Here is a 20,048-nt window from a genome sequence, read left to right on the forward strand (position 1 = left end):
CAGGGCTACACAGCGAAACAACAAAACAAAAAGGAATGTCCAGGATAGCACAGATCATATCAAAGTACTACATTTAATCAGCATTTGACATCACTTAGTTGTGTAATCTCAGAAATGTGGTAAACTGAAGTACCAGAGTGAACCAGTGGGGGATAAACACCTTATTTTGTTTCAAATGCCAAGGGCCTATATATGTGAATATATAGGAATGAGTTGAGGCATTCTTCTTCCAGTGTCTGAGCCTAAAAGTAATCTAAAGTCGTGATGGAGCACCAAGTGAAGGCCGCCAGCAGGCAAGCCGAGGCAAAGTGTCCTCACCTCTGGATGGGCTCATACACAGCCCTCGAGCTGAGTTCTGATTGCCTCAGTCTCCTGAGATTAAAGGCCTGTACTACCTTGCCAGGGCCTAAGCTTTTTATGGCCCCTATGCCTCAAGATCTCCATGATGAGATCCTGGTCACTTGTGTCATCCAGCCTTAAGATCTGGAGCACGGGTGTATCCTCCATTCCTGGATTGTAGTTCATTCCAGTTGTAGTCAATTGACAACCAAGAATAGCCATCACAAGGAGAAATGAAACCAGGATAATGAATCTAGGTTCAAGGATAAATACATGCTCTTTACTTTTCTCCCTTTACTGTTCATTCAAAGCCTCAGATTGCAAAAAGCAATCCATTCAGACATATTTAATACCAAGTCAAATGACTCATGACCCTCAAGCAAACAAAAAATGAAGTATTAGAACTCCCTAAAACTTGATATTAACACACACACACACAAACATGACTCCTGATTTATATGTTTTAAGGGAATTAAAGGTGGTAGTCACTGTAGACAAACATTTTCAACCTCTGCTTTCATTAGCATCACTTCTTTCTCTTCCATTTCAAATGAATGAAACTTTCAAAATTTAGCCTTCCCAATAATAAAAAAGGAACAAATGTCTCCCATTGAAAGTGTGTGACATTTGCCTACAGGCTACCCGTCTTGTGGCTCCCTTTGAGCATTAAATGAATCTACTTTCTGTCTAGGTTGGGAAAGGGAAGATCCCGAGGTAAATTGAAGACTCGACAGTTGTAATTCCCTTGGCTCCTTGGTTGAGACTTTGTAAGTTGTTTGAGTTAATGCGTCTTTCATCAAGCGTTCAACTGCCCGGCTCCCTGCTACTTCCCAGATATTTCAGAACTGATCGGTGTCGATTGTTTCTTTATAAATGTTTCTTTATCAGGAAGCAGAAGGGGCAGGACTTTGGGAGGAAGGGAAGACTGGGGTACTGATGATAAGGAACTAGAAAAAGGCACGGATACAACATTTTTAATTTTTTGATCGTATCTTTAGTGTTTCCGTTTTTAAATCAGGCTCACGTTTATGACCTCCCTATCCCCCCAACTAAAAACATATCAATCACCAGTCAAGGGGAATTTTACAAGACCACAGTACCTTCGTCTACAAAAGCGACTCTCCTAAAAGAAGTAGTTGGGAGAGTCGCGATCAAAAGACCATGGGAACCCAGACAGCACAAGCGCCCCGCCAGCCGCAGAGCCATGAAACCCGTGGCTCCCGCGATCTCGGCTCAGCGGAGGAAGAGCGCGGCCCCTGGACCTAGTGTTTCTGAGAAGGCGTCGCAGGTCCCGGGGAGGATCGTGGAAATCAGACCACCTAGTCCGTGAGCCTCCCCGGACAGCCAGAGCAGCTAGCGGGCGGTCCAGAGTACTTCCTGCGAAGGGGACATCACCTCCGTCTCTCGGTCAACCACCCAGGGACCTCGCTCTTGAAACCTCGAGCGTCTCCGCCAGCTTTACGTCACTTCCTGTACCCGCGGACAACGGTCTCAACACATTGCCAAGTACTGAGACCATAGAGAGTATAACACCGGGGCCAGAGTTACTTCCGCTCTAATTTAATATCCGATTGGATAACTAGGCTAAGAGCCCGGCCCCTTTCCGAAGCATTGTGGATTGTCACTAGTATAGCCTAATAAGAATAAAAAGTAAGGAAGCTGCTGTTTGACCCAATTACTCTCGGAATTCCGACGTATTTCCCGCAGCGCCTTCTCTGGAGAGTCCCGGTACCGGTACACGTGCAGTTCTGAGTCGTCCATTGATTCTGTGTTAGTTGCCGGGTGTAAATGGATGCTGTCCTTCAAGAATACCTCCACTGAAAACAAGTTACCAAATAACACTGGGCACCGAATTAAATAGCTCAGCAAACATCAGCCCTCTAAACACACAGCATATGATGATATGAACAAATAGTGCCTGAGCGAGACCCACAAATTGATAATCTACACGAAAATGTATATTTTAAAAGATAAACAGGGTACATGTTGTAGATTTTCCGGAGGATAAGTTGGTACACAACCCTCTGACAGGTCTTTTCATCAGCCCAGACTCCTTTATGATGTCATCTACACACTTGATTTATCTGGAGGTCTTCGTCCTTTCCTTTCCTTTCCTTTCCTTCCCTTCCCTTCTACACCCTCATTCCTTAACACTCCTCTCTACCTTTTCCCCTTAAAGGTAAGCATTTTAAATGAAATCTTTATAAAGCTCATACTTGGTTATTTTGGAACTTCATTTCAGCATCCTTTACAGAAAATGGTCATAAGGTAATTTTTGACAAAAGATATTTGATGGAGGTGTATATTAATGTTTAGAATGGTTGCATTTGTTCCCTAACAATTAACATCGGACCAATACTTTAGCCAAACTTTTATGTGGCCAGACAAAATAAGAGTAAAGTAAATAGCCTTGGCTGGCCCCATCTCCCCATCCTGCCTCATCATTTTGATTGATGGAGTTACAGTCATAAGCCATGATGCTTGGGTGTGTCATTCATTCTTGTTTTGATTACTTTTTGAGTGTCAGCAATAGCAAGATCTATTGGTTCATAACATACAAACCAGGTAATAAACTTTGAAGGTGACTCAAATTGTATTATTTTGAAACTCATTTATAAAAGCAGTGACAACATAGAAATTAATACATTCGAAAAAGTTACATGGCTAGTTACAATTTTTCATCTGTAAGAGGTTTTTTTTTTTGATATAACGAGTATTTTATTCCAGTGATTTTTTTTGTGCTTAAAACAACAACAACAACAACAACAACAACAACAACAACAACAAAAACGTCTATAACAGGGATGTTCACAGCATCCTCACATATAATGATTTTTGAAGTAGACCCTAAAAGTGGGTCAATGAGAATGGTAGGATGAAGGGTTTAGAAAACAAATGCTGTCTCTACAGAAATTAAGTTTGATCAATAGGCCTTCATAGCTTCTCCTTTTTCTGGTTTCAGGTGGCAATTAACATAGGTCTGCTAATGCTTTCTGAGGCAGAGGGAGCTGCCTCTTTCTGGTGGTATTGAGAATAAAATTATACCCCCGGAAAATTGAAATTACTTACTTTCCTTTGATCAACAAGTTCTTAATGGAGAGTGAGTCTTTTTCCTCACACTAATGTATTTTATGCAGGAATCACTGCAGTTTATTACTTGTTTTTTAAAGTGTTCCAGAGTGTTTGACTGCTGAAGTGATACATGACAGACAGTTGGTCCATATTAACTGCATTATAGACAAAACTTTTATTATCTCATTTTTTCCCCAAATCCATCCAGATAAACTTTGTAATGAGTAGAAGCTCACAGGCACATTGCTTCCTTTTATTATTGAAGATAATGTTGTTTTTGTTCTTTTGCAGTCTTTTTTAAATTACAGGCAATTGTATTTAATCTGGTGGAAGAAACTGTTGATATGGTTTTGCAGTCTTTCCAAGTTTACAGACAATTGTATTTAATCTGATGGTAACATATTAAAAGTATGTCTATTTTATTTGAAGGCCACATGTGCATGTCTATTCTGATGTTATTAAGTATGACTTATTAGACATAAGTGATGTTTGAAACAGGTAATGGGAATGGTCTCTCCATTTATCAGGAATGTTTGAGGACATTGCCTGGGAACAAGGAAGCAATGGTCTGTGCCTGCTGGTCTCTGATGCCTTTACACCTCAGTGGTTCTGACAACAGGGTAAGAAAACTGGAGAGAGCTTTATCCCCTGATGGTCCAGTAGAGCTGGTTTGGGCACTCCCTGCTGACCCAAGACCCAAGCATTCCAAATTGTTTATGGTTATCCACATTGTTGGAGACATGGAGAATTAACCTAAAGAGATAAGCATGGTGCCAGAGAGGGAAGCACAGACTATCCCAGTGTAGACACCTGACTGGTCATCTGAACTGGTGCTTCACTGCAGTGGTGACCTCAGTGATGGCATGGTGGTACTTCTCTGAGGCAGCCTGGAAGTCCTCCAGATGTTTCTCATAACTTTTGATGGCTGCCTGAAGCTGTGTTCTCTCCACTGCTCCCAAGATGGCTTGAATGATCATATCTATCCCGAGGCTGAGCACTGCAACACCAATGCCTCCAAGGAGAGACGTCCCGATGTGAGCTAGCACAGAGACCAGCTTGTTAATGATGCCAGTTGTGACACTTGAGCCCACCAGTTTAACGGCCACTGCACTGGCTGCGGATGTAGCTTCTCCCAGGATGACAGAAATGACCTTTTGCACGATGGCAATCTTCTCTGTCTCCCTTTCCTTAATATCCTGAAGCTTTCTATAAAGGGTTGGCTCCAGTTTGTCTTTCAGTGCCTCGTCAATCTTTTGCAGTTCCTTTTGGATTTTTGTCACAGCTTGGATAATGATGTCACAGTTTTCTTTGATGGTTCCATTGCTTTTCATTTCAATGAAGGCCAGCCTGCAACCCAAGTGGGTATTCAGAACCCCTGTGAGCTTGTTGGTGACCTGGAAGCTGTCAGACAAGCAGTCCAGCAACTGCTGGTGAAGGCGGCTCACTTCCTGTCGCCTCCCTGGGTTTTGTGGGTAGAGGAAGTCACTCTGGGCCATAGTTCAGTAAGTCTCTGAAAAATCAAACAGGAAGTCAGCTCAGAATACCTGTATGACTCTAACCAGGCAGCCATCAAAGTGGCCATAGCTAAAGACTGCCTTAGAGGTCTCAGCAGGTTTGATTTGTTTAAGAGAGGATCTCATGTAGTCCAAGGTAGGTGTGAATTCCTGATCCTTCAGAATCTAATTCCCATGAGCTGTGATGACAGGCCTGCATCCCTCTGCTGGGTTTTTCCCATGGGTCAAACCCAGAGCTTCTTGAGTGCCAGAAAAGCATCCACAAACACTCAGCCCTTCAGAGGCTAGCTCTGGACCACCATTACTTATTTTCCCAATCCCTAGCCACCACTCTGTGTTTATCAGATTATTCCCAAGAATTTTGAGTTAAATCAATAGTCTAAAGATCTCTGGTGTCTCAGTAACACTGATATGAATTTAGTGCTTATGTATTTGATAATTTAGGATATTCACACCAGGGCTGGCAGGAGGCCTAGTTGGTAACAGTGCTTGCTTCACAAACCTGAAAAGCCTAGTTTGCTCCCTGGGACCCACATGAAAAAGGGAAAGAAATGACTCTAGCAGGTGTCCTCTGACCTCTACAGGCATACCATGACATTCAGTAACCCTCCCACAACCACCTCATCCCTCCCTGATGAATAATTTTACAATTAAATACTGAAGGTAGATATTAGTGCCATTATATACTTCTATGGGCAAAATTGTTTTTAAAACCTAAGGACTATCCCAAAAGGACACCCCTGTAATAGTAACATCTTTAAAACAGAATTCCTCATGAGCCAGCCATGGTGGCATATGCCTTTGATTCTGCCACTCTGGAGGAAGAGGCAAGCAGATCTCTATGACTTCAAGGCCAGCCTGCACTGCATAGCAAGTTACAGACTAGCCAAGACAACAGAATGAGATCCTGCTTCAAAAAAAAAAAAAAAAAAAACCCAAAAAACATCCTCAGAACAAGAGTATAAATTCACGACTGTAGATGGAAATGTGGTTAGAGGAGACAGTGGACACCATTGAGTACAGGGCGGCTCTGATCATGTCTGGGACTCTTGACACATTGAAACATTTAGTATAGTCTGTGTTGCATGTGGACATTTCTTTTGTTTGACAGAGGGTGTAACTGTCACCCAAGCTGACATGAACTCACTAGGTAGCCCAGTACAGCCTCAACCTCATAGTGATTCTCCTGCCTCAGCTTCCTCAGTGCTGGTAACAGCAACCACACTCTGTCCACAGCCATTATTAAGAAAAGCTACAGTGTGTGTCAGAAAGAAGATAATGGTGGCCGGGTGGTGGTGCTGCATTCCTTTAATCCCAGCACTGAGGAGGCAGAAACAGGCAGATCTTTATGAGTTTGAGGCCAGCCTGGTCTACAGAGCTAGTTCCAGGACAGTCAGGGCTACACAGAGAAACCTTGTTTTGAAAACAAAATGAAGAAGAGAAGGCAATGTCATCTCACAGAGGCTCTAGGAAATCGCATAAGCTAACTGGGCTAAATGGGAGGGAACTCCTTGGTCGTGTATTTGTGGCTGACAGCACCTTCTGTTTAGAGAGGCAACAACATATTTTTCTGCGTTTGTTTTCCTGAAACACTGAGCACAGGAAGAACACCAAATTACTTAATGTGCATACCATGAATATGTTTTCTGTGTGACTGGCCTTTGGTCATCTCTGTTGAACCCCACAATGGTTAGTTTTTGTTGGGAACCGACTCCTAGCAGAAAGCAGCTATCATCTTTGCAGCCATCTGGAGCCATATACCCTGACAAGAGACTTGTTTTTCAACAGCCTACAACAGCTGAGCACACTCTGATAAACATCTTGTTTATCCCACATACCTTGTTTTGTTGTTAGTGCCCCCATCTGCAAGGCACATGTGGTAAAGAGTCTTCAGTTGTGTTCCCCTGCTTGTGCTTATAAATACCCAGGATTTCCTTTCAATAAGGGAGACTAGAGGCTTGACCACACACCATGTCTTGTCTCCATTCTTCGAGTCTCTTGCCCCTCCATCCCTACTTTCTCCCTTGCTAGACCCTGTTATCTGATCCCCTTGGACCAGAGCACTTAGCCCCAAGTGTGGGGCAGTGCGGTCAGCAACAAGTTTTATAGTTATTTTATTCTTAGGTGTATGCTTGCTTTTTCTGCATGTATGTATCTCTGTGAATCACGTATGTGCTACGTTAGAAGACATTGGATCTCCTAGAACTGGGCTTACAGAGAGTTGTGAGCCTCCATGTGGGTGCTGGGAATGGAACTTAAGTACTCTGAAAAAGCAGGCAGGGCTCTTAACCTCTCTCTTAACCTCTCTCTCTCTCTCTCTCTCTCTCTCTCTCTCTCTCTCTCTCTCTCTCTCTCTCTCTCTCTCTCTCTCTCTCTCTCACACACACACACACACACACACACACACATCATTTTTCTTTTGTCTGTGTGGTAAGCTGGTCTTTCTGTTTGTGTCTTACAAGGCATGTAACTGGCTTGACCAACCGGTATTCCATTCTTGTTTCTCCTTCTGTCCTCTGTTTAAAGAACAGGTTATCTTGTGCTCAGTGCATCAGAGCGAGTTTAGAAGAACCAAATGTTCTCTGCCCTAGCACTGAAGCTAGAGCCAGTTAATGTCTTGGAACTACTCTTGTTTGTAGTTTGTGTTCAACACAATTTGCAGGAGCGCCTTTCTATGATTCTGTGACACACAAAGAAGAAACAGTGACCTGCCCCTCTCTTGGCATTTCTGATCAGTTAGCAAGTTAACACATTGTTAACAACGATGTCAAACTGGAAAACACTTGGAAATAGGAGATTTGACTTGTGCAAATTCAAATTTTAAACAATTTACATGTTTTCTTACTATATACTGATACTGCCACTAGGTGGAGACACCTGGTCACCCAGGAAGGTTCTCATCTTGTGGGCCTTTGAATTGATACCTTTAAATATCTACTTGATGGTTAAGCAGTGCCTGGAGAACTGGCAGTTGGTTATGTGTGGTGTTGCCATTCTGATTTCAACAACTTGCTTCTGAATCCCAATCTGACCGCTCCACTCAGTGGAATGGGAGCCATGCAATTAGCCAGTCCTCTCAAAGCTCACGGATCGTTCTAATGACACAGTAGGACCATGAGAGGCTTCTGGGCTTATACCTTCTGCCACTTCAGTACATTTTGACAGTCGCCTCCCTGGAGACTGTTGAAGATTGTGGCATTACCAGCAGCCTCAGGTTAAGTTAACACACGTTTGATTAAATAATATGGATGCCTTATTTAAGCTTTTATAGAGTTAGAAATCACATACCAGTGCTTTTTGTCAGTGAAAGAGTTCTGTTTGTTCTCTGGTTCTGCAGCATCTGTGCAGTTCCCACAGTTATTCATGTTTGCAGAGCCTGCAGCAGGGTTGCTACCCGGCAGGTGGAGCTCATGGCTTCTGGGAGTCCCATCTCATTCCAGCCTTGTTGAAGTGATTGTGCTGTGCTTGCTTGGTCTACATGTGGGCTCTAGTATGTAACAGTGTGTTTGATGTGAGTGTTTGCTTGTTAAAGCAGGAGTTTTGAGACCAAGAGAAGTCTTGTGTGATTAATGATTAACTGCCGTCCTAGAATTTGAGATGTGAAAGTAGGAAGACCAGAAATGCAAGGTCAGCCTCAACTACACAGTAAGTTCAAGGCCAACCTGGGTTACCTGAGGCTCTGTCTCAAGAGAAAGAAAAAAGAAAGAAGATGAGAAATGTAAAAGAAAGGATGATTACTTCTAAAAGTTAAGGTTAGTTTCATGCTACTATGTTGGTGATTTACTTCCTGTAACAAAATGACATTCCATGATAAAGGATAGTAATTGTCAGCAATTACTATTATTATTAATTATTATTATTGCCCTGGATGGCACAGAACTCTTGTTGTCAACCAGGCTGGCCTCAAACTCACAGAAATCTTGTCTCTGCATCTCCAGCTCTCTCACACCTGGCCTTGTTTATCCTGCTTTAAATTGTTGATTTACATTAAGTTTAGGTCTCCATTTTGAGTCATGGGCTTCCTTTTGGCCTTCTGTACATATATGTCATTTTGCTTCGTTCTTTCCTGTTTTCTTGCTGTCCTACCTCATCTTGCTGTCACTTTTCAAATCCAACCTCTCAGGGACTTTAGAGAACACAGTGCATCCTCTGCCCAGAGCTACAGGAACTTAAAGAGAGAAAGTAGGATGGAGCGGACTGCAGGAAACTTCTCATAGAACGTGACATGTGATACGTGTGTTGGCAGATGCTCACATTATAATGTTGAGACCTTAAAAAGTGCAACTGATAAAGTATCTTACATATAACACAATCACACTATCGTATAAACCTTTAAACAGTAGAAGAAAGACATCTGCAATCCTGTTGTCTTGGGTGTTTTTATTTCTAAAATTTATCTATGTGCATAAAAGTTGTAATAACAAGAAAATTGTAGCAATAATGGTATTCTTATTTTAAGTCATTTACTTTCCTGTACTTCTGATTTTATAAGCAGTATATTAGTTACATAAACTATTCTAAATATCATAATTCAATAAACCTCAAATTGTGTTATATCTGTAATGTTTATATTCATAGTTTATTTTTCCCTACATCATCCACATTCTTTTGTGGAATAAATAGGTAGAAAGACAATGGACTAGGAGCTGTTTGACATGAAAGTAAAGCACAGCTGTGGGGTCAGGTGTCTCTGTCCACAGCACAGCAGCTATGGGAGTCAGGTGTCTCCACCCTGTGACTTCTGTAAACAAACTCAGGATGTCAGGCTTAGCCCACATGTTTACTTTCTGACCATCTTGCTGACCCTACAATTTTTATTGTCTTGAACACGTATTCAAATTTTATTTCAAAGCTTTTCCACTGATACCCACAGTAAATGTTTATGCCATGATGCTGGTCTCTCTCTGCTATGGTCTTGTTGCACATGGGGAACATAGGATACATTTCAGACAGGGTTGTTTTTTGAAGAATAGAAACTGCATGCATTTAAGATGAAATGATGAGGCCCTGGGATTTCTCTCAGTAAAGTGGAAGACATAGTAGAGCTGAGTCATGTAAGAGTAAGATGGCCTTGTTCTGATCATCTGTAAAGCTGGGGTGAAGCAAGGTACAGGGAAGTTCATTATGCCAGGGCTTTATGAAGGGTGGAGTGAGGCTTTTCCATAGAAAGTGTGTGCTGTGTTACATATATGCACACACAGGAGCACACACACAGGCACACACACACACACACACACACACACACACACACACACAGCAGAGGTGCTGATGTTGCTACTAGTGTTCTCTCAGCTCATGAATTGCTGTCTCCCTCCTTGTGTGCACTTGTGAGTGAACACAGCAAACACACAAGGTCAGAAGCTATGCAGAAAGAAAGACTAGTAGCTGTCTAGCCCTGAGCTTCACTTAATTCAAATCAAAGTCATAGTGTTCAGTTTTTAGTTAATCCTGATGCAATGGCACAGTTTCTGATACAAATTCCTCTAAATTTCCTCTGAAATTTTGAGCAGAATGATCTCATAATTCTGAGCAGAATGAATCCTGTAAAGGTTATTCATTAGCATTTATCACAGGATTTCATTGTGCACTTGAGACATTTCTGAGGGAAACACTGTGTTTCCCCCTCAAAGGCTGCTTAGAGGCACAGAGTGTATCAAAGGATGAACAACTTCATGGAGTACAGGCAAGGGCTGTGCATTGGCTCAAGTAAGAGCCACCTTCATCTTTCAAGACAGTTTATGAGTCGTGACGCAGAAGACACAGATCATCCTCCAGACAAGGACTACACTTTCACAGAGTACCATGGAGTCCTTCTCCAGCCTTCCTAAAATTCATGTCTTCATTGCCTCTCTCCCTCACTGATCTAGTCTTACATATGTCAATAAAATCCTTCCTTCCCTGGTGTCTTCAAGGAGGGAATCTCCAAAGCATGCCCTGAGAGCCCCTCAACCAAAGCTGGCACAGTATATAGCCACTCATAACTGACGTTATTCTGAAGGCCATAAGTCTTGTCCCTCAGGGTATTCTAATCTCTAGTGTAGGAGACTCCCCATCACTTACCTTGTTGTGTTTCCCAAGTTTGTGTCCCCTGCGTTGCTTAGGAGTATTGTTGAAGGGTTTTCCCTGTGGGCTCTTCTGGAAGCTTCTGGTGGAATGTGATGAGCCACAGGATTTGCTGGTGTCTGCTGGGTCCCTCTGCCCATCTGGTTTATAGCCACTTCTGCCTGGCTTAGTTTTCAGAATATTTCTGTTTCCTGTAATACAATCTGCTGATGTTCCAAGCAGTGATGAAGCATAAGTGATCAGTGCAGAGGTAAGAAAGCATGGAGACAGTTTGGCCAGGAGATCTGAGAGGGAATGACATCTCACCCCCTACACAGGCAGATTTTCCTTGTTCCTTAGCAAGGTCTCTGGCATTTAGACCCTGGACAGTATTCAGCTTGAACCTTGTCCCAGGCTGCCCTTTCTGCTGCATCTTTCTTTTTGGCATCTGGAGCCCACACTCCAAACCCCCATTCACAGAAAGGATTGGCTTTGTAGGACAGGTGAGATAAGTATTCGCTCATGGGGAGCCTGTGGGTCACAGAGTCAGCCTTCTTGATGTGTCAGTTAACAGGAGGAGACAGGAGGAGGAAGAAGAGAAGGAAGAATGGGAGGAAGAGGAGAAGGGAGGGAGGCCAGTCGTCTTTTGAGAGGTTGCCTTGTGTAATAGCTGCTGTTGGTGCTCTGGTAGTCCCTGTGTCTAAGCCTGTTATGTCTGGGTCTGCTGTTTCCAGTGTCCAGAGGGATGCCAGGAAGGGAAAGGGAGAAGGGAAGAAATGTGGAAGGAAAGGGAGGAGGTTGGGTGAACAGATAGATGTCTGTGCAGGAAAGTATGGCGTACAATGGTCCTAGAGGAGTCAGGGGCTGCAAGGAGTGTAGGTCTGAGGCAGCCACTTAGGTGGCATTATCTTTATTAGTACCACTATGGCCATGCCTGTTCAGCCCTAACCATGACCCTAGGGGATAGGGGTAAGAGGTCTCAGGGTCAACGACACAGATTCTGGGAGTTAGGCAAATGGCAAAAGAAATGTGTTTATTACAGGAACTGGGTAAACCTTTATACTCCCAATTCCAGCATCTCATTGGCTCTCAAGTAGCCACATGTGATGCTGCTTTCTCTCAATGGCTTGCTCCATTTCCTGGTTCAGCATCAGTGATCTCTAGCTGTGCTGGCAGATTCTAGGTTGGGTCAGGTAGGAAATATCCATGGCACATATGGCAGCATTGAAGCTGGGCCTGCTTGGCTAAGTTCCTCATACACATACCATGTGAGTACCACCATCTTGGTACTTGCCTACACAGTTGTCCTCAGTGTGTAGTGGTCAAAGAGCCACATGTGTGTGAGTCTATTTACCACTGAGGTATGAGTTCCCAGGGGGACTATAGATTCATTCATCTCCTAGGCTTGTCATGGGGTTGGCCCAACAGCTGTAATGGGCTCAGGCCTTCCAGTTGAAATGCAGCTACCTCTGACCCTAAGTGCAGAATTGATCTGGGAGTTACTTCCCTGTTTAATCATAGGACTTGTCTGGACCCACTGTGCTGCTCTGTCTTGGCATGAGCATGGCCCTGTTGTCCTAGTATGGCACAGAGGGGGTCTAGGGACAGTACCAAGCCTAGACACCAGGCATTATAAGGTAGCGAGGAATGTAGAAGAAAGGGATGGGTTAGACCTGTAGTCTCTGTTAGGGCTCCTGCCTGTCTTCTCCAAGTGAATGTATATTTAGGATAGTACACAATATTTGTTTACAAATGTTATTAAGGAACATGGTAGAACCTTTTGTAGGTTATTGGCCTCAGAGATAAAATAATTTAAAAACAAACCTAGATGGAAATTGAATTGGAGACAATTTTATTGGAGTTCAAGAAAAGGGGTGGTGGTGGTGGTGGTGGTGGTGGTGGTGGTGGTGGTGGTGAAGACAAGTTGTAAATCTTGTCAGCTTCCAGAAGGAGGGATGTGATGTTTATTGTTGTCAACTTGGCAGAATCTAGAATCCCCTGAGAGATGGGCCTCTGGACATATCTGTGGGGGGATTATCTTGATTATATTGATTAGGGTGGGAAAACCCACCCACTGTGGGTGGCACCATTCCCTAGGGAGGAGATCCTGGACTGTGTAAGAGTGGAGAGAGTGAGCTGAGTCCAAGCATGCATGCATTCCTTGCTCTCTGTTTTGTGATTATGGATATATATGAGCAGGTGTGTGGAGCTCCTGCTTCTATAATATCTCTACACTGAACTCTGAGCTCAGACCAGTGGTTTCTACCCTGAATTGTGCCACATCAACAGGAGAGAACTAAAAGGAGATGATGGATAAGAGGAAGAGAGAAAAATCCTGCTTTTGAGTTAGAAATACGTTTATGAGGATCTGTGTGGGGAGGAGGAGTGGGGAGGACTGTAGAGGAAGGAGTTGAAGGCTTAGAGTGTCAGGTGTCAAGACAAACAGGATTAGGATTTGGGTCAGTATCCAATCTAGGAGGAGAGAAAGTGGGGAAAGAAAAGGTACATATTCTGAAGTACACTGCAGGTTTAACATCAAGTACCTGTAGCCTACAACAGAGGTTTCATGTTTCCAATAGCATATCTTATCAATAAATATCAACTATTACTCTTATATTTTACATTTTATTGTTATTATTAGTGTGGGGCATGTACTACCATATGGGGAGGTCAGAAGACAACTTCCAGGAGTCTGTTCCTCCTTCTGCCCTAGGTTCTGGGGGCATCAAACTGATGTCACCAGTCTTCTGTGTGCCAAATAATTTTCCTCACTCAGCCATCTCCCCAGGGCTGGGACATCTTTGTTGCAGGACTTTCAGTGTAGCTTGTTTCTTGAGGTTACAGCTTCGAGGGGTCCTATCTAAGCATTTGATAAGCCCAAGTGGATTACTTCTTAAGGAAAGGACAACAGTACATCTTTATAAGTTATATTCTCATGGGCAGTTTAGAGTCCTGTTGTAGTCCAGGGCCAGACATAGAGCTCACATTTCATTCTTTTGCCCCAAAGCCTTAAACCAAAGTAGATCAAACTAATTCAAGAGAAGTAGAAAAAAAAAAGTCTATAAACTACCATACCAGGAAGAAATGACCCTCTCCCCCACGTTCCTTTTTGTGAGATGTGGTCTTTCTAAATAGCCCTGGTTGTCCTGGAACTCAATATGTAGACCAGGCTGGCCTGGAACTCACAGAGAATCACCTCCCTCTGCTGGGATTAAAGGCATGCACCACTCTGCCCAGCTTGAAATAGCCTTCTCTTACTGGGCACCAGCACAGCCGCTCTACACAGCCCTTTTATGTGTTGGAATCTTAAAGTGCAATTATGATGCTTCCTGCCTTTTCGCTGGCATTTCCAACCATGATATTTTTTTCTTTCTTAAAATTAATGTGTTATCAGGGAAACTAAAAATGGGATCCAAAGCTGATTGTGAGAGGAAGGATTGATTTTCAGTGGCTTCCGAGACTGCTAACTCAGCTAGCTACCTAACGTGTACATGGCATGCATTCAGTGAGATTTTCCTATTCTACCCTCCTAATTATTTCTCTTCATATTTTGATTAAAGCCCAGAGTCATGTCTGCTTTGTCACCCTTGTCAAGACTTAGCTTGGTGTGTTTATAACATCCTTCCAGTCTCTGCATGCCCACTCCTATGCTTAATTTTCATTTGGATTCTGCTTTGCTTAACAGGGCTGAAATTTGTTTGTTGGAGAAATGTCTTCTGAGTCAGAGAAGGATAAAGAGAGACTGATTCAAGCTGCCAAACTATTCTTCTTCCACATACGAGATCTGGCTTCCTTCATAAATAGGTTTGTTGAACTATTTAACGTCATGATGAAGACTCAGATCCTCCCCATGAAGCTGAACGAAGAGAGCTGCCTTAAAGATTTCTTTGAACAAATGATCAAAAATTTTAAAGAGATGCAACTGATGGTGGATGGAAAGCACAAACAAACGCAAAAGGAGCCTTTGTGTTCCAAGGTGGTGACTGCTGTGGCTTCTGCCGCGGAGAAGTGTGCCAACATCACTCCACACCACACCGCGGAAGAAATGCTAAAAAACATCCAGGCATCAGGTGCTGCCATGCTCCTCAAGACCAGTCACATTCTTGTGAATCTAGAAACTTCTCTCTCACTCCTGATGCAGTTTCCCATCATGGGTCTTCGATTAAGTGACTTCTATAGAGAGGAGACCAAAGAACAATCAGATGCCACCACATCTGGAAAAAGCACGAGTCCAGAATGTCCCAAAGCCATTACAGAGGAAATCTTGAAGAAGCTGCAAGATGTGCTAAGTACCGAGAATGCCCACAAGCCAGTAGAAGCAGCTGCAGATGAACTGGAACAGTTTGTCAAGACTATGGAGATGACTTTACAGGTTCTCCAGAAATTCATAAAGACCATGGAAGGGGACACCTCTGTACTTACGCAGGCTCAGGGCAAGTAGACGAAAATGCGTTCCTTTCTGAATGAAAATCAACTCAAATCCTCTTCCGTTGATGCTATGTATTTGGTATGTTAGAACCGGAGGGCAGAGTCATCACTTGGCAAAGCGCTTACCTGTAGTTCTGCTTGTTAAACAAAAAGGGAATAACCAAAGAAAGCATGCTCGATACAGCAGTGCTGTAAGGATCGAGGCAGCATTACACTTGGGGATGGTTCTAAATAAGTTGTTATTCTTAAAGCAGAATTAGAGCTACCGATCGCTCCTCCTCACAAGTGTATCTCCAGTGGCAACAGTGTGAAGTCCAGGTAAGTGTTGGCATTATCATATGGTAATTTATTCATTTCCATATGGTAATCTATACCATATGGTAATCCAGAAGGAATGACTTCATGCTTAGGAAGTGTATAAACCCTGTTTCATCTGTCATACTGACACAGGCTGATAGTGGAGTCTCATGTTTACCTTGTTGGGATTTCAAGGTTCCTGCATCTTGGGACAAAAAACTGGAGAGAGAAATCTATCCTGTAGCAGAAATACAGTTTGTTAAGAAAGGATGTGCTTTCAGGAGAGGAAGTAGGCCAGAGCTGGGAGGGAAGGTTAGAAGCTCAATGGTGTTGATCTGGGAGGGTCATGACCCTTGATGGGACAGTTGCATAGTTCCAGCTTTCTCACTTGTTTTTTTTTATGGGCTTTTGTGCTGTCCTATCTAAGGGAGTCAAAGTCTTCCCTTATGCTAAAAGTTTGCTTTATATAATAATTACACAGCCCTTGTATATGACTTTGAATTTTTTTCAAATCCCTTTTTAAATGATGGTTCTTAAACACTTTAACCTCCCTTGTAGCCACCACCTACCAGAGGTTGTGGAAAGAAACGAAGAAAAGTGGACCTGTATAGAAAGGTTCTTTTGGAGTGAAGTCTTTGTTGTCTGGAAATCAGCTTAGTTCACAGGTTAGCAGGCTGCAGCAGATTGATCCACTCGCAAACACTTCACAGATACACCAGCAGTCCAGTTAGGTAAAGTTAGGATAGCAAACAGGAATCAGTAGAGGTGGCACAAACTAGCAGTGTCAGCCAGGTCTCAGCCTCGGCTTGAGTCGCCAGGTGGGTCCCGGAGGAACACCAGGAGTAGTTCTCGGCTGTGCGCCTCGGGAAGTGAAGATCAGAGAAGATGCAAGACCCATAAGCTTTGTACAGCTGGCTGTACCAGCAAGCCAAACTCTGTCTCCATCACTCTATTGAGTCTTGCTTACACTTTCTTTATACCTTGCAAACATCATGAGTCCTCCATGTGCCTTGCCTCAGCAGGGCTTGCCTTCCATCAAGTCCAGTCAACCCAAGTCCACAGAGTCCCAACAGATGCAGCTCAACTGTGCAATGTAAGGTAGACCAATACATGTGTGTTGTTAGCAAAGAGTCCTTCACCATATGACTTTTCATGTGCTTGCTTTAGCAGAACATCCTCTTTCCTGTGTCTTCTTCAGCTAAACCTTCCACCACAAGTCTACCATATTCTTGCATTTGTGTCCACTTCAGGAAAACACTCCTTCACGCGTTTGCCCCAGCAGAACACCTTCTAAGACCACTGACTTTCCAGAGACCCCTTAAAGTTTCCACTTCATTTGTGTCTGGTTTTTCCTGGCCCTCTCTCAGCCCTCCTCTCCTGCCTCAGTACAATTTCCGTAATGTCCAGCGTCTTGACTATCATAAACTAGTAGATATTCCTGATATGATGTACTTAGGACTAAGTAAAAACAATGGGTGGATAGCAATATGATTTTCTTGCTTACCTGAATAAGACCAGAGCACACAGTTTGTTCCCGTCTGCTTTCTCTAAGGTCTTAAGGTAAGGGGATACTAGCAGTTAAAAAGGATAGGTATTTTGTCAGTGTGCACAGAGGAGGCACAGCTGCACTCTCCAATGACAGCAATTCAAAAAGTTTCTCTAATATTTTAGGGGACCTCCCCTCAGGCCAAACAAGGAATAGTGGCTTCAATGCAGGGAACAGTTTTAGGAGTGGCCAGTGTGACACAGAGTTGGAGCTTAGGAAAGATGGACGATTAAGACAGACAGAAGTTTTCAGAAGGAAAGACATACCCAGAGCATAGGTGTGGGCTGCTCCAGGAAGAGCCGCCGTTTACTAAAAGAGTATTTTTGATATATACTTTAAACATGCAGGGGACCTCCATGTGTGTGAGTGTGGTCTACTCGGAGAGGAGTCACACTGCAATCTGGGCACTGAAAAGATTAAATGGACACAAAGTTATACCCTAACCAAGGAACTGTTTGCAGTTTACAGCTGCTGGAAAGAGAAAATAAGTTTTCTCCAATAAAGTGATACTGAGTATATCAACCACACTCCAGACAGGCCCCACGCCCCGCCCCGGAATAGTTGGCCAACACAAAGCACCCTCCATCTTTGTTTGTTAGGTTTGTTTTTGTAGGCTTTTTGCTTTACTTTTATTTTTCTCTAATTGGTGCTTTGTTTGTTCTTTTGATTAGCCTGAATTGATCATTTTGAGAGGGGTTGGGGGGAAGGAAAGAGCAAGAGTGAGAACAAGAGTGAGAGAGAAAGAGAGAGACAGAGAGAGACAGAGAGAGAGACAGAGAGAGAGAGAGAGAGAGAGAGAGAGAGAGAGAGAGAGAGAGAGAGAAAGTTAGAGGGAGGGAGGGAGAGAGGGAGAGAAACATGAAGTAGGGTGGATAGAGAGGTGGGTAGGTTCTGGGAAGTTTGGGAAGTAGAAAACATGATCAAAATGTATAAAAACTTAAATAAAAAGGAAATTAAAAAATCATATTTCATTGTCTTTGTAATACTTACGTGTAAGATGTTGGTGGCTGTAGAGCTATTGTCCTTACGCATTTGACAAGGAAGCTAAGGACTGTTGAATTTCATTAAATCAAGATTAGATAGGGCTGAGGATATAGCTGAGTTGTAAAACTGCTTGTCTAGTCTACACTAACCCCTTGGCTCCATCCCCAGGACTGAGTAAAACTGGGCCTGGCGGCACACACCTGCAGGCCTCGCGTTCCTGAGGTGGAGGCAGGAGGACCAGAAGTGCAAGAGCATCCATCTCAGCTAAGTAGGGAGTTTGAGGCCAGCCTGGAGTTCAGGAACATTGTTTCAAAATACAAAAGAACAAACTATTTAAAAAGGAACATGAGTTAATTCAACCTAAATCAACTGGAATCAGATCACTGGAGAAAGAAATCCCAAAATCCCAATTTTGTAAGTAAACTATCCAGAAATTTTTTCCACTATTTTTTTTAAAAAAGATTTATTTCTTCCTATTTTAAGTTATGAATGTTCTTCTGCATATATGTACCATATATGTGTACCACCTACATGCGTTATCCCTCAGAAGCCAGAGAAGAGCATTGGATTCCCTGAACTGGAAGTGTAGAGTGCTGAAAGTGACCATGTAGATGCTGGGGTTGAATCTAGGTCCTATGAAAGTAATGGGTCATTCTCCAAGCCATTCTGCTGTTTTAACTGAAAGAGTACACACAGAACATCAGATGGGCCTATTAAAGAGAACACCGCACTATGACAGAAATAGAATGGTTCAGGATATTTTTATATACGCAGACAACATATGCTTTGTGATGGTTTGTATATGCTCGGCCCAGGGAATGGCACTATTAGAAGGTGTGGCCCTGTTGGAGTATGTGTGTCACTCTGGGTGTGGGCTTTAAGACCCTCATCCTAGCTGCCTGGAAATCAGTCTTCCACTAGCAGCCTTCAGATGGAGATGTGAACTCTCAGCTCTGCCTGCACCATGCCTTCCTAGATGCTGTCCTGCTTCCACCTTGATGATGATGGACTGAACCTCTGAGCCTTTAAGTCAGTCCCATTAAATGTTGTCCTTTATAAGACTTGTCTTGGTCATGGTGTCTGTTCACAGCAGTAAAACTCTAAGACATACTTGTATCATTTCAATGAAATCACCAGGAGAAATACCTCACTATATACCTTGTCTAGACGTTTCTTTTAAAAGTCCATGCAAACTTATAATCTGAGCACTGGTTTTACCTATAAAAGATAGCCGAGACTAACAGAGGAAGAGAAATGAGAAATTACAGTGAAATATCTAAACGAGTCTTCTATGGTTTCATGAGTGTGGGAGACCTTGTGTGTGTGTGTGTGTGTGTGTGTGTGTGTGTGTGTGTGTGTGTGTGTAGAGGCCAAAGGGGTCCGTATCAAGTGTCTTCCTTTGTTGCCTCTCACCTTATTTTTTAAGAAAGGTTCTGTTTCTGACCCTGGAGCCCACAAATTGCCTACAACTGTCTTCTAGCAAACTCTAAGCCTCTTCCTGTCTCCACCTCCCAGTGCAGAGATTTTAGTGTGTTACCATGTCTAACTTCAACCAAGAAATGTTAACTTGGACTTTGGCTTAATGTGAATAAATGGCCCACTTTACAGATTTCACACTGTAAATCGTTAACCTTCTGGGAGAGCTCAGGGAACATGAGCCCTGCTTTTATCCTGGACCAAACTCATAAATTTACATAATTTAAAGAGAATTATTTCTGTCTTCAGAGCTTTTCAAAGGGTCTATGAACAGCAGGAGGAGGGAGAACAAAGTCATCACTTGAAAACTTACGTCCTGAGCATCATGACCACATCCCAGGCACAGCGTT

General features: G+C 43.1%; 2 protein-coding genes across 3 annotated transcripts; one reads left to right on the forward strand and one right to left on the reverse strand.

Moving 5' to 3' along the window:
• The first annotated feature begins 1,729 nt into the window (after positions 1-1,729).
• On the forward strand, positions 1,730-18,125 carry C9H12orf60 (chromosome 9 C12orf60 homolog). Of its 2 annotated transcripts, XM_076940701.1 has the most exons (3): positions 1,730-2,518; positions 3,939-4,031; positions 14,653-18,125. In XM_076940701.1, exon 3 carries the CDS (start codon positions 14,677-14,679, stop codon positions 15,406-15,408), a length of 732 nt encoding a protein of 243 aa, XP_076796816.1. In that variant the 5' UTR covers positions 1,730-2,518; positions 3,939-4,031; positions 14,653-14,676; the 3' UTR covers positions 15,409-18,125. The 2 variants fall into 2 exon arrangements, with proteins under 2 accessions (XP_076796816.1, XP_076796815.1); XM_076940700.1 differs by lacking the exon at positions 1,730-2,518 and having other exon boundaries at positions 2,531-4,031.
• LOC117714695 (single-pass membrane and coiled-coil domain-containing protein 3-like) lies at positions 4,029-12,605 on the reverse strand. The gene is made up of 2 exons (XM_034511287.2): positions 10,986-12,605; positions 4,029-4,921 (listed from the first exon to the last, which is right to left on the reverse strand). Exon 2 carries the CDS (start codon positions 4,905-4,907, stop codon positions 4,230-4,232), a length of 678 nt encoding a protein of 225 aa, XP_034367178.1. The 5' UTR covers positions 4,908-4,921; positions 10,986-12,605; the 3' UTR covers positions 4,029-4,229.
• Positions 18,126-20,048: the final 1,923 nt, after the last annotated feature.

Source organism: Arvicanthis niloticus, chromosome 9 (assembly GCF_011762505.2).
Source record: "Arvicanthis niloticus isolate mArvNil1 chromosome 9, mArvNil1.pat.X, whole genome shotgun sequence".
Classification (NCBI taxonomy): Eukaryota; Metazoa; Chordata; class Mammalia; order Rodentia; family Muridae; genus Arvicanthis; species Arvicanthis niloticus.

What these genes read in the sequence shown, in the direction of transcription:
- LOC117714695 (XM_034511287.2), bottom strand. Translation starts at nt 4,907, where the DNA reads ATGGCCCAGAGTGACTTCCTCTACCCACAAAACCCAGGGAGGCGACAG.
- C9H12orf60 (XM_076940701.1), top strand. Translation starts at nt 14,677, where the DNA reads ATGTCTTCTGAGTCAGAGAAGGATAAAGAGAGACTGATTCAAGCTGCC.